The 14,253-nt window shown below is 37.9% G+C and overlaps 1 protein-coding gene across 3 annotated transcripts in view; it reads left to right on the top strand.

The window, feature by feature from the left end:
- The first annotated feature begins 59 nt into the window (after positions 1-59).
- Positions 60-14,253, top strand: part of ANKRD45 (ankyrin repeat domain 45) — a 54,111-nt gene continuing 39,917 nt past the window's right edge. For all 3 annotated transcript variants that reach the window (XM_028488585.2, XM_007113478.4, XM_055084166.1), the window contains exons 1-3: positions 60-108; positions 795-1,161; positions 11,074-11,241. In XM_028488585.2, the coding sequence (XP_028344386.1) occupies positions 810-1,161; positions 11,074-11,241 (520 nt within the window). In that variant the 5' untranslated portion in view covers positions 60-108; positions 795-809. The remainder of the gene's footprint in view (positions 109-794; positions 1,162-11,073; positions 11,242-14,253) is intronic.

Raw genomic sequence — 14,253 nt, 5'->3', positions numbered from 1 at the left:
CCAGCCGCTCCGCGGCATGTGGGATCTTCCCGGACCGGGACACGAACCCGTGTGTCCCCTGCATTGGCCTGCGGACTCTCAACCACTGCGCCACCAGGGAAGCCCAGAGTGAGTACTATTAAGACTTACTTGATTAACTTTACCAGGACTTAATCTGGTCCCTTCTAAACTCCCACAGCACTTCATCTTTTATGATTCTTAGCACTTGTCACCATTTATTACACTTATTTTGTACATGTCATATTTTCTCCTTTGAAATAGTAAGTTGTTAAGGGCAGGAAATAAATTTGATTCTTCTTTGTAATTTACATAGTGCCTATACAGCACTTAGTATATTAGTAGGCTTTCAGTAAGTATTACTGAGTGAATGAATTCTGTCTAAATGTCGGTGCCTGATTTTTAAGTTCTTAATAATCTGGCTTCAGTGATCCAACTGTATTTCTCACTTCTCCCCACACAGACCCTTCTTTAGGCAGGTGAGCCTCTTTAACGTTCTCTTTCAGTCTTTTCCTAATGAATCTCACCCATGTTGATATTTCTTCTCCAGTTCCTACTGAATTTACTGTTTACATCACACATTCAGCATTTTAGTATATATTCAGGCAGTGTGTTGGTGTACAATAAACTTTATTGATTGAATGGGTGAAGTATCTTACTTTATAATTGGTTTATTTTGAACTAGTTAAGTACTTTCATTTCATTCATTTGACTGAATGTCAGTTGAGTGATCAAACAAATAAATAAACAAATACTGATTTGTTTGAGTAGATTTCTATTACTTTTTTTGGTCTCAGGTATTTTTGGAGTTAATGGAGTCAGAAGGACCCCCAGAGTCAGAGAGTTCAGAAAAATCAATATTTTTCTCACAGCAAGAAGAAGAGGAAGAAGATGATAATGAAGAAGAAGAAGAATCCAAAGAAGCAGAGGAAACTGCCACCATTAATCCCCTCTTACCCCCTGCTCTCACAGGGGATGTAGAAGGTTTGCAGAAGATTTTTGAGGATCCTGAGAACCCTCACCATGAACAGGCCATGCAGCTACTCTTGGAAGAAGACATTGCTGGGAGAAATTTGTTGTATGCAGCTTGCATGGCTGGGCAAAGTGATGTGATTAGAGCTTTAGCCAAATATGGTGTGAATCTGAATGAAAAAACCACCAGAGGTATTTTGTCTTTTTTCTCTTATCAGTATTACTTATGACTACCTAAAGATGCTATGTATTATCTTTAAATTTGGATAAATTTGATGTGCCTGCTTTATATTTTGCATATGTTTGCATGTGTGTGTGTGTATATATATACACACATATGAATGTGTGTATGCATGTTGATGTATTTAGTATAGCATAGTAGTTAAGAAAACAGAATTCACTATTTATTAGCTGTGTGACTAGGGCAAGTTACTTAATCTTTTTGTGTTCTCTGTTTAATCTACAAAATGGGGATGATTGTATTTTCTTTATAGGGTTTTCCTTATAGGTTATGAGGATAAATATGATAATAAATATAAAGTTGGTATACAGTAAATGCTCAATAATATTATCTCTTTCCTTTGAAGATTTATTCATTTTTGCAATCATTATCCAATTAACTCTTTAAATTCAGTCACTTGTTTTTTTCAGATTGCAAATATAAAACATGGTCATTGTAGAAAATAAAACAATGATCTTTAGCAAATAGGGACTATACATTTTCTTCATGCTCACATGGAACAATTAAAAAAATTGATATGTTATGCCATAAAGGAAGTGTCTACAAATATCAAAGAATCCGTAGCATGCAGTCTGTGGTCTCTGACCACAGTAAAATAAAATAAGAAAATAGTAACAAAAAGATAACTGAAAATCCCTATAATTTTGGAAACAAAAACACACTTTAAATTATCTGTTGGTGGCAAAAGATATAATAGAAATTATGAAATATTTAAGTGGCAACAGGATCTAGTTATGTCAGAACCTGTGGAATAAAACTAAAGTTAAAATTCTAATTTAATGCAGATATTAGAATATAAGAAATATTGAAAATTAGAAAGCAGAGTATTTAACTCAAGGAGTTAGAAAAAGAACAACTGAAAATCCAAAGAAAGAAGAAGAGAAAATAATAGAGTAAAATAATGACATTGAAAATAAAGAAACAATAGAGAGGGAATTCCCTGGTGGTCCAGTGGTTAGTACTCCACTCTTCCACTGCAGGTGTCCCAGGTTCAGTCCGATCCCTTGTTGACTAAGATCGCTGATCCTGCAAGCTGTACAGTGCAGCCAAAAACACCCACCAAAAAACAAACAAACAAACAAAAAACACAATAGAATCAACAAAAGCAAAATCTGGTTTAGTGAAAAAGAGTTGAAAAACCTTTGATAATATTGATAGTTTTTGATATGTGATATAAGAAAGAGAGAGCATAAACAATATTTGGAATTTTAAAAATGAAGCATTCACACAGGAAAAACTAAGATTTAAAGAATTTCTAGAAAGTATCATAAACAACTTCATGACAGTACATTTGAAAACTTGGATGAAATGGACAATTTTCCAATAAAATATAAATTACCAAAATTGATTCAAGAAAAAAATAGGAAGTTGACTAGAACAATACTTATTTAAAAAAATTGAATAAGTAACCAAAATCTGCCTCATTGTCCCACCCCCACCTAATTCCAAACTCAAATGTTTTAAAAGGTAAGGTTTACTGCACTTGTAGGGAAAAAGTAATCTCTAGCTGATACAAAGGTTCCAGAGAATGTAGAGTTGGAAAACTACTTAACTTATTTTATGAGAGATATCTTTTATAGCAAACTAGTTAAGGACAGCACTAGAAAGGAAAATTATAGGCCAGTCATTTAATAACACAGATGCAAACAAATAAAATATTAACAAATTGAATCTAAGATTGTGTGTTAAAACATTTATTGGACTAGGTTGGGTTTATCCCATTAATGCAGGATGTTTTTAACACTAGAAAAAAATGTTAGTATAATTCACTACATTAAAAGATTAAATAAAACCACATGATCATATCAATAGATGTAGAAAAGTCTTTTGAAAGAAAATGCAGCACTCGTTCATGATGAAGACTTTTAGGGAAATAGGAACAGAAGAAACCTTCCTTAAGGCTATTGAAAACCTGAAGCAAACTTACCTAGTATTGAGTCTTAGCTATGACTTGGGCAAATTATATAACCTTTCCATGCTGCAGTTTCTTCACCCCAAAAATGGGACTAATAGTAATATCTAAAATCATACTACATAAAAGAAAATGAGAGCACCAAATCAATATCTGACAGTGTGCCTCTAATATTATTCAAGGAAGGTGGTGTTCTGACTAACTGATATGAGTTTTGCCATCCTCTTGTTAGGTATTTTCCAGTGTGTGGATATAGGTGTACAGTCTTTCAAGTTTGATGATGTGCTCTAAGATAATCCATTTCTTCATTCTGATATCATGCTTGCCATGAAATCTTGTTTAGCAGAGGTTGAAGGTGCATCCTGCTTTCTTCTTGCTGCTTATAGTAAAATGGAGAGGAGAGAAATTGAGAGAACTGGTAAATTAAAAGGAACCAGGACTTGATGATTTGGGAAATTCTAAGCTTATTTGGCATTCCATGAAGATGATTTTATAATGGAAAGTATGCATGAACTGGCCAACCTAATTGTACCAATTTGGCAATTATTATTTTAATCATTATAAAACAATGAATTACATTACAGTTTACCAGTAAATTTCTTGTTTGGTTGGTATTGACTCAGTTCCCATGAGCTTGTTCATGTGGGAGAACAGGTCAATTCAGGGTTTTTTGCATTTTTTTGTGTGAGAACATTTACATTCTACTCTCAGCAAATTTCAGTTATACAATATGGTTATTAACTATAGTCATCATGTTATATATTAGGTCCTCAGACCTTTTTCATCTTATAACTGAAAGTTTGTACCCTTTTACCAACCCCTCCCTGTTTCCCCCACCCCTCGAGCCCCTGGTAACTACTTTTCTACTCTGTTTCCATGGGTTTAACTTTTAATTTTTATTTTAGATTCCACATATAAGTGATACCATGCAGTATATGGCTTTTTCTGTCTGGCTTATTTCACTTAGTATAATGCCCTTGAGGTTCATCCACGTTGTCACAAATGACAGAATTTTCTTTTTTTCTTTAAAGGATGAATAATTGTCTGCGTATATGTGAACACTATTAATTTTGGAACATAAGAAGCCGTTGGCCTAAAATTAAGGGACTTTTGGGTGAAGAACTGCAGGTTCTTCTCTCTGTAAAGTAAGAAGATGTATGCCATTTATTTGTGGATGATACTCGGATAGGAAGGAAAATGATTTTCCAGGTGATTGATGGATCACATTTGTGTTCAGGATTTCCTTTCCTTTTAAATACTGAAGAATTGGACACTTGATCCAAAGGGAGGAGAATGAAACAGTTCTTAGTCTCAGCTCTCTGTACTACTGACTTCTGGTGTATTGGGAAGTGCCTTGTTTTCTGTTTGAGCCAAGGACAGGTGTGTGCAGTTTGCAGTTTATTGATGGTGGAACCTCCTCTGGTTCTGGCAAGGCTTTGGTCTCTAAACCTGGCCATACTCAAACAGGCATGATCGGAACTAATTACTGTTTTAAACTCTGTCTTTCCATACGATCAGCAAACATTTGTTAAGGATGGAGGAGTAGCCAGGTCTTGTGCTGGGAACTGGGGAAAGATGAATGAATTCAACAAACTTGGACAAGTTCACAGTTTAGCAGAAAACAGATGTGTAAATAGATAATTAATATACGGTGGGACAGGGTACAGTGATAGCTCAGAGGAGAGATTAGTCAACTTTACGTGGAGTGTTGGACATGGTCAAGGAAGGTTTCACAGAGGAGGCGATATATTGGATCTTTTTTTTGGCTGCACCGCGCAGCATGCGGGATCTTAGTTGCCCGACCAGGGATCGAACCCGCGCCCCCTACAGTGGAAGCGCGGAATCTTAACCCCTGGACTGCCACGGAAGTCCAATATATTGAATCTTGAAGAATGACCAAGAGTTTACCAGACAAAGGAGGTTGAAGGAATGGTCATGGCAGGCAGTATAGTAACTGTAGTATCAGATTTTAGTGTTACAATGTTGTTATTCTGGTATACTTACCCACTATTTTAGGTAATGAAATACTGGCCTTTTTATAGGTGTAATAGTTTTATTTGGTATTTAAAAAATATGAAATCAGAGTCATTTGTGGGTTGAGAACAATTTCAGTGATTTAATTACTCAGTGTATATAAAAAGACAAACTGAAGATTACAAACTTAAACGGTCCATATTGTGGTATTACAAAATTTCTATTGTGAGAATAATTCTTAAGTTCACAAACTTCCCAAGCAAGTAGAATGTGAATCTCATAGTTTTGAAATTTATCAGGAAACTGAAATGGAATCTCTCTCTGTATGTGTAGAAACTAAAAAGACAAATATGAACCAGCAATGTTTTCTTTGGCGATAAAAATTACAACTTACTCTCAATAAAAAGATTGCAGTTCTATCAAAAAAGCAAAAAGCTGTTCAGAGATATCTCTCTCTTTTAAAATTAGAGTTGAGGTAATTTGAAGGAAAATATTTGGTATTGGTTTATAACTACTTCCAACTAATGATGAGTGAGAAAAACTTCAGTAGCTGAAAAAATTTGTACAGAAATATCCTGTTGATACCATTGACACACTTAAAAAATCAAATAATGTTTTATTTGCAATTTTCATGATTATAGTTTCTTCATTTTTATAGTATTTGTGTTTTTAAAAATTAATTAATTAATTAATTAATTAATTTTTGGCTGCATTGGGTCTTCATTGCCGCATGGGCTTTCTCTAGTTGTGGTGAGTGGGGGCTACTCTTTGTTGTGGTGCTTGGGCTTCACATTGCGGTGGCTTCTCTTGTTGCAGAGCACGGGCTCTAGGCACGCGGGCTTCAGTAGTTGTGGCACGCAGGCTCAGTAGTTGTGGCTCATGGGCTTAGTTGCTTTGCGGCATGCGGGACCTTCCTGGACCGGGGCTCGAACCCGTGTCCCCTGCATGGGCAGGTGGATTCTTAACCACGGTACCACCAGGGAAGTCCCTAGTATTTGTTTTTTAATCTTTAATTTTGATTTGTTTTATCTGGCAATTTATATTGCTAATAGAATGACAATATATACTTAATATTCCTATTTGATAGTTATGCTTTTATCTGATATTTTATGCTTATACATTTTCATATTTAAAGTGTATTAGTGGGCTTCCCTGGTGGTGCAACGGTTAAGAATCCACCTGCCAATGCAGGGAGCATGGGTTCGAGCCCTGGTCCGGGAAGATCCCACCTGCCATGGAGCAACTAAGTCCGTGTGCCACAACTACTGAGCCCGTGTGCCACAACTACTGAAGCCCGCATGCCTAGAGCCCGTGCTCTGCAAGAAGAGAAGCCACTGCAATGAGAAGCCCATGCACTGCAACAAAGAGTAGCCCCCGCTCGCCGCAACTAGAGAAAGCCCGCATGCAGCAATGAAGATTTGGTATTGGTTTATAACTACTTCCAACTAATGATGAGTGAGAAAAACTTCAGTAGCTGAAAAAATTTGTACAGAAATATCCTGTTGATACCATTGACACACTTAAAAAATCAAATAATGTTTTATTTGCAATTTTCATGATTATAGTTTCTTCATTTTTATAGTATTTGTGTTTTTAAAAATTAATTAATTAATTAATTAATTAATTTTTGGCTGCATTGGGTCTTCATTGCCGCATGGGCTTTCTCTAGTTGTGGTGAGTGGGGGCTACTCTTTGTTGTGGTGCTTGGGCTTCACATTGCGGTGGCTTCTCTTGTTGCAGAGCACGGGCTCTAGGCACGCGGGCTTCAGTAGTTGTGGCACGCAGGCTCAGTAGTTGTGGCTCATGGGCTTAGTTGCTTTGCGGCATGCGGGATCTTCCTGGACCAGGGCTCGAACCCGTGTCCCCTGCATGGGCAGGTGGATTCTTAACCACGGTACCACCAGGGAAGTCCCTAGTATTTGTTTTTTAATCTTTAATTTTGATTTGTTTTATCTGGCAATTTATATTGCTAATAGAATGACAATATATACTTAATATTCCTATTTGATAGTTATGCTTTTATCTGATATTTTATGCTTATACATTTTCATATTTAAAGTGTATTAGTGGGCTTCCCTGGTGGTGCAACGGTTAAGAATCCACCTGCCAATGCAGGGAGCATGGGTTCGAGCCCTGGTCCAGGAAGATCCCACATGCCGCGGAGCAACTAAGCCCATGAGCCACAACTACTGAGCCTGCGTGCCACAACTACTGAAGCCCGCGTGCCTAGAGCCCGTGCTCTGCAACAAGAGAAGCCACCGCAATTGAGGTAATTTGAAGGAAAATATTTGGTATTGGTTTATAACTACTTCCAACTAATGATGAGTGAGAAAAACTTCAGTAGCTGAAAAAATTTGTACAGAAATATCCTGTTGATACCATTGACACACTTAAAAAATCAAATAATGTTTTATTTGCAATTTTCATGATTATAGTTTCTTCATTTTTATAGTATTTGTGTTTTTAAAAATTAATTAATTAATTAATTAATTAATTTTTGGCTGCATTGGGTCTTCATTGCCGCATGGGCTTTCTCTAGTTGTGGTGAGTGGGGGCTACTCTTTGTTGTGGTGCTTGGGCTTCACATTGCGGTGGCTTCTCTTGTTGCAGAGCACGGGCTCTAGGCACGCGGGCTTCAGTAGTTGTGGCACGCAGGCTCAGTAGTTGTGGCTCATGGGCTTAGTTGCTTTGCGGCATGCGGGATCTTCCTGGACCAGGGCTCGAACCCGTGTCCCCTGCATGGGCAGGTGGATTCTTAACCACGGTACCACCAGGGAAGTCCCTAGTATTTGTTTTTTAATCTTTAATTTTGATTTGTTTTATCTGGCAATTTATATTGCTAATAGAATGACAATATATACTTAATATTCCTATTTGATAGTTATGCTTTTATCTGATATTTTATGCTTATACATTTTCATATTTAAAGTGTATTAGTGGGCTTCCCTGGTGGTGCAACGGTTAAGAATCCACCTGCCAATGCAGGGAGCATGGGTTCGAGCCCTGGTCCGGGAAGATCCCACCTGCCATGGAGCAACTAAGTCCGTGTGCCACAACTACTGAGCCCGTGTGCCACAACTACTGAAGCCCGCATGCCTAGAGCCCGTGCTCTGCAAGAAGAGAAGCCACTGCAATGAGAAGCCCATGCACTGCAACAAAGAGTAGCCCCCGCTCGCCGCAACTAGAGAAAGCCCGCATGCAGCAATGAAGACCCAACGCAGCCAAAAAAAAAAAAAAAAGTGTATTAGTTACACTAATTAAAAAAATGAATTCTGAGGTCAGTTTTACAAAATACCAGTATTAATGCTAAGTAAATATAAAATTTATACTCCTATTTTTTATTTTGCTACTGTAATTACTGTATCAGTCAGAAAAAAGCAGCATATGCAAAGCTATAGAGGAATGAAACAACATGATTCGGGGAATTCAAAGAGTCTGGTACTGCTGGTGGTATGCAGATTCTGAAAAATATTCTAGGTAGGTGAATATTTTGCTCCATGGCCTATTACTTGTTTGTGGCTATCATCATCGGAGCTTTTGGATTTTGACCTTATTATTGACCTTCATCAATTTATAGCAACCTTGAGAAAAGTACTTATCCTCTCCATGCTTTTGTTTCCTCATCTATAAATGAGAAAAATACTCGTGCCTATGTCATAGGATTGTAGTGAGGATTAAATGAGTTGATAGTTGTGAAGCACACAGAACAGTGCCTGCATAAAGGAAAAAGATCACTTTTCTTCTTGTCTGATCTTTTGCCTTAATGTGAACTACCTGTTCAGTTGACTCTCTCTATTTAGTAACCAGTAGTCTTCCACAAAGAAATTATTTTTCTCTTAGAACCAATCCCAATTTTTCAGAATTCCGTTTATGGTCCCTTCCTGCTGGGATTTCTAAATGTAACCTTCTGTATCTCCCTTCTGGGATCAAATACTCATTGCCAATATTATGGGAGAACTTTAGGAAAATCCCCTTCTTGTCTGGATGCTTTTGAAATCATCTTATTTAAATGTTCTTCTTTTCCTGGGAAGGCTATGGGGTTTATATAGTACAAAGATCTGTGTGTTTTCTTCTAGAAAACACACCATCTCTCACAAGGGGAAAAAGAAAACATACAATGGTTTTTTTAAACCCATGGTTTAAACCCATAGGTTTTAAGTTCCTTGGTCAAAGCCTGTCTCTGTTTAGAAATCATGTTTTCTTGTTTTTAAACTATGTATATTAAAAAATAGGAAAAAAATTTAGATGTTACTCCTGGCATGGCCTGTAACTTCAGCCTTGAGAAAAGCAATATCAGGACCCAGAATATCTCATTTGGAATGGCCTTCTGCTCCTGCTATTGCAGTGTCTTTTCCGTAGATAGTGTCCCCCTCTCCCAGCAAACCAGGGGCCCTGGGCCGTTTGGCTGAAGAAATGCATCTTTGGAAGGCAGGAACAATGAGGGTTGTTATCTGGGTATTTCTTGGCCCCCCATTTTGTAGGGGCTAAAGCCATGATCACATTCTTGGGCCAGTCTTTATCTCTTGGTGTTCTGAAATGTCTCACTGTTGTGACATTAAAAAAAAGAGTTGGGCCAAAGAGGGGAGGTAATTCCACTTTTTTTTTTTTTTTTTTTTTTTTTTTTGTGGTACGAGGGCCTCTCACTGTTGTGGTCTCTCCTGTTGTGGAGCACAGGCTCCGGACGCGCAGGCTCAGCAGCCATGGCCCACGGGCCCCGCCGCTCTGCGGCATGTGGGATCTTCCTAGACCGGGGCACGAACCCGTGTCCCCTGCATAACCCGCGTCCCCTGCATCGGCAGGCGGACTCTCAAGCACTGCGCCACCAGAGAAGCCCCCTTATTAATTCTTTATTATCCCTTCTGGTTATGATAGCCTCAAGACAAAGATAGTTTACAACTTGTTCTGAGACCCAGGACTGTGGGAATGTGGTAAATAGGGAGCCAAAGGAGAGGTTTCTGGAAGGAAGTGGAGGAGTCCCTGTTCTCTCTTTCCCTACTCTAACCAGTGGCAAACATTTGAGTGCTATTTCCTTTTCCTTATAAACCTTTTATTTGGCAACAGATCTGGGTTTGATTTTGCTTTGGCTGCTTACTACCAGTGTGGCCTTGGGCAAGGTATAGTCTTTCTGATCTGCACTTTCCTCTGTATCCTTTAATGGGGCTGATAATACCTACCTCATAGTGTTAGTGGAAGGATTAAATGAAGTAGTAGCCCATAAAGTACCTAGCACTTAATACATTTAATACATGCTAGTTCATTCTTTTGCTCAGCTCTTCTTGTAGTACTACATGCCTCTTTGGCCAGTTAAGTGAATCACAAATGTATCCTCGTGCGTAAGTTAAAACAATCAGTTTTGACTTGATTTTTTTAACCAGTCTGAAAAAATTTTAAAGATGCAGCGCATGTTTTTCACCTTTACAATTATACCTCATGGTAGTTGCCTCAGGAAATCTAAGAAATAACTTTCTAATTTGATAGGTCATAATTTCCATTTTAATTCAAATGATTAATTTCCAAACCAAAGGCATACCAGTTGTAGTAATTTGTATGATTGTGTTAGCAATAATAGAGTAATTAGAGTTGATGCAGATTCCTTAGACTAAAGTCATAGGTCTAATTGTGTTCCAGTAGATGACTGTTAGGGAGATTGCCATCTTCCTTAGAAGATGTTGAAGAGCTCAGGCTTCAGATTGCCTGTGTTGGTGCCTTGTGTTCATCATTAACTGGCTGTGTTCCTTGGGCAAGTTTAGCTTCTCTGGACCTCTGTTTCCTTATCTGTAAAATAGGGATTATAATAGTTCTGATCTCATAGGGTTTTTAATGAACTAAATGAATTTACTGTATGTACAGCACTTAGAATAGTGCCTAGCCTGTAGTAATTGTTCAATACCTGATTGCCATTGTGATCTTCTAGTCCATAAAATAGCCTAAAACAGCACAGTCTTCTTGACCTGACCATCCTCATTCTACTTGTTAGGTTACACACTCCTACACTGTGCTGCAGCCTGGGGTCGTTTGGAAACTTTGAAAGCACTGGTGGAATTGGATGTTGATATAGAATCTCTGAACTTCCAGGAAGAGCGAGCTCGAGATGTTGCTGCTCGGTATTCCCAGACTGAGTGTGTTGAGTTCCTGGACTGGGCAGGTAAGGAAGCTCACAAGGTAGTAGAAGACTGACTCAAGTTACAGGGTTATATAGGCTATATATTTAACAAAGCAAAGAGGTGATTAACATATTCACCTTCTATCAAGACGTTTTATTTGTAGGCCTAACCATAGTCACTGGTGGTGATAATACGTGAAATCTGCCTTTTTTTTTTTTTTTGCTATTTTGCTATTGGCCTAAAACATTGTACTTAATAGAAACTATATTGGTTGGAAGTTGGTTGATTTATCACCTTCTAACAATTTCACCAATAATTTTCTATAAGAATATATGTATAAAATATGTTCAAGGCCATTTTCTGAGAGACCTAGGCAGAGTGGACCATTCCTTAAATGTTTAAAAAAAATGGCATACTTGAGGAATATATTTGATTCCCCAGGTAGAAACAATTGTAATAATTTAAAATGGTTTGCTAGGCAAAATTAATCTATGGTGGTAGAAGTCAGAATAGCAGGTATCATTATGGCATGAGGGGGACTTCTGGGGCATAATATTTTTTTCTTAATTTGGTTGCTGTTTACAAGGTATGCTCATTTGTGAAAATTCATTGAGCTGTACGCTTATAAATTTTGCACTTTTCTATATGTATGTTATGCTTTAATCAAAGGTCAAAAAACTATGTACTGTTTTGAGTTTCACTAATATTTTTCTTGCATCATTTCCGTAATCCTGTAGAATAGAGCTTAGAGATTTTACGAAGATATACCTGTGTAATTATGTATGCATACAAACATTGGTTAAAAAACTAGTGCTAAGGTAGTTCATGGCATTCATTTTACATAGTTATCTGCATTTGTGTTTTTTTAGCAAGCATTTATTAAATGCCCACTATGAGCATAGCACCGTTGTGGTACAATTAATTGTTCCTGCCCTCTGGACATTTGTTAGGTGAGGGATGATAACCTATAGACACACTCTAGAGTTAAATAACAATATCAGAAAGACTATAATTAAGGGTTAAAAGAGGCAGAGCAGGTGGTACATGCTGTGGGGTGGTCAGAGAACATGAAGTCAGAGCATGGTGGAGTTGAGGTGGGCCTTGAAGAAAGGGTGGGATTTGCATACACAGTTTAAGGGGAAAAGGTGTGAGCAAAATCTTACGAATGAAAGTGACATGTTGGGGAAAAAGTGATGAGATTGCCTTACTAGAATAGCAAGTCATAATTTACACAGCTAGGCTACAGCACAGACAGAAGTAAGTAAATGGGCTTTTGAATCAGATTGCTTGAGTTTAAATACTGGTGTCTCTACTTGAAACCTATGTGACCTTGGACAAGATACTTAAATTCTTTATACTTCAGTCTTAATTTCCAGAAAAGGGAGCCAATAATAGTTCTTTCCTCTCGTGGGCGTTGTTGTGAGAATGAGATGAGATGATATAAAGCACTTAGCACAACGCCTGGTGTGTGAACACACTCGAAGAATGATGCTACTATTATTACAGTCAGATTATACTCCCAAATGTCAGGCTAAGGTGATTTCATTTCTGTAGCTGTTGGAAGCCACTGAAAGATTTTACGTAGACGAGGAAGAGGATTAGAGTGATATTTAGGAAGATTCATATGGCAGCCATAAGGAGCTTGCTTATTAGTAAAATGAGAAGGGTACTGGGAGAATTAATAGAACTAAGGAAATTGAGGGAAGGTAGCATATATGGGAAGAAAAAGATGAGTTATACTTTGTAGATTTTTTTATACGTAATTGTCCACTTGTATTGAATATTTTCTAGGGGAATTATTTCTGTCAATACCTTCAATTTTGTGATTTTATATATATATATATATATATATATAAAGGATACAGAGGAAAGTGCAGATCAGGAAGACTATACCTTGACCATATATATATATATATATATATATATATATATATGTTTGCAAAAAGAAAATAGCAAAGAATTTAATTGATCCCTTCATGAATAGTTATTGTAGTTGAAATTCACATTATATAATTTAAAATTTTATTTATTTATTTATTTTTGGCTGTGTTGGGTCTTCATTGCTGCATGAGGGCTCTCTCCAGTTGCTGCGAGCTAGGGCTACTCTTCGTGGTGGTGTGCGGGCTTCTCACTGCGGTGGCTTCTCTTGTTGCGAAACACAGGTTCTAGGTGTGCGGGTTCAGTAGTTGTGGCTCGTGGGCTCTAGAGCACAGGCTCAGTAGTGGCACACGGGCTTAGTTGCTCCGTGGCATGTGGGATCTTCCCTGACCAGGGCTCGAACCTTTGTCCCCTGCATTGGCAGGCGGATTCTTAACCACTGCGCCACCAGGGAAGTCCCACATTATATAATTTAAAATCAATTTTTTTAACATCTTTTTTGGAGTATAATTGCTTTACAATGGTGTGTTAGTTTCTGCTTTATAACAAAGTGAATCAGTTATACATATACATATGTTCCCATATCTCTTCCCTCTTGAGTCTCCCTCCCTCCCACCCTCCCTATCCCACCCCTCTAGGTGGTCACAAGCACAGAGCTGATCTCCCTGTGCTATGCGGCTGCTTCCCACTAGTTATCCATTTTACATTTGGTAGTGTACATATGCCAATGCCACTCTCTCACTTCATCCCAGCTTAAACTTCCCCCTTGCCATGTCCACAACTCCACTCTCTACACCTGCATCTTTACTCCTGTCCTGCTCCTAGGTTCTTCAGAACCATTTCTATTTTTTTAGATTCCATATATATTTGTTAGCATACAGTATTTGTTTTTCTCTTTCTGACTTACTTCACTCTGTACGACAGACTCTAGATCTATCCACCTCACTACAAATAACTCAATTTTATTTCTTTTTATGGCTGGGTAATATTCTACTGTATATATGCGCCACATCTTCTTTATCCATTCATCTGTCGATGGACACTTAGGTTACTTCCATGTCCTGGCTATTGTAAATAGAGCTGCAATGAACATTGTGGTACATGACTCTTTTTGAATTATGGTTTTATCAGGGTATATGCCCAGTAGTGGGATTGCTGGGTCATATGGTAGTCCT

The sequence above is a fragment of the Physeter macrocephalus genome, chromosome 4, assembly GCF_002837175.3.
Source record: "Physeter macrocephalus isolate SW-GA chromosome 4, ASM283717v5, whole genome shotgun sequence".
Lineage (NCBI taxonomy): Eukaryota > Metazoa > Chordata > Mammalia > Artiodactyla > Physeteridae > Physeter > Physeter macrocephalus.
This window is presented reverse-complemented; position numbering and strand designations above follow the sequence as displayed.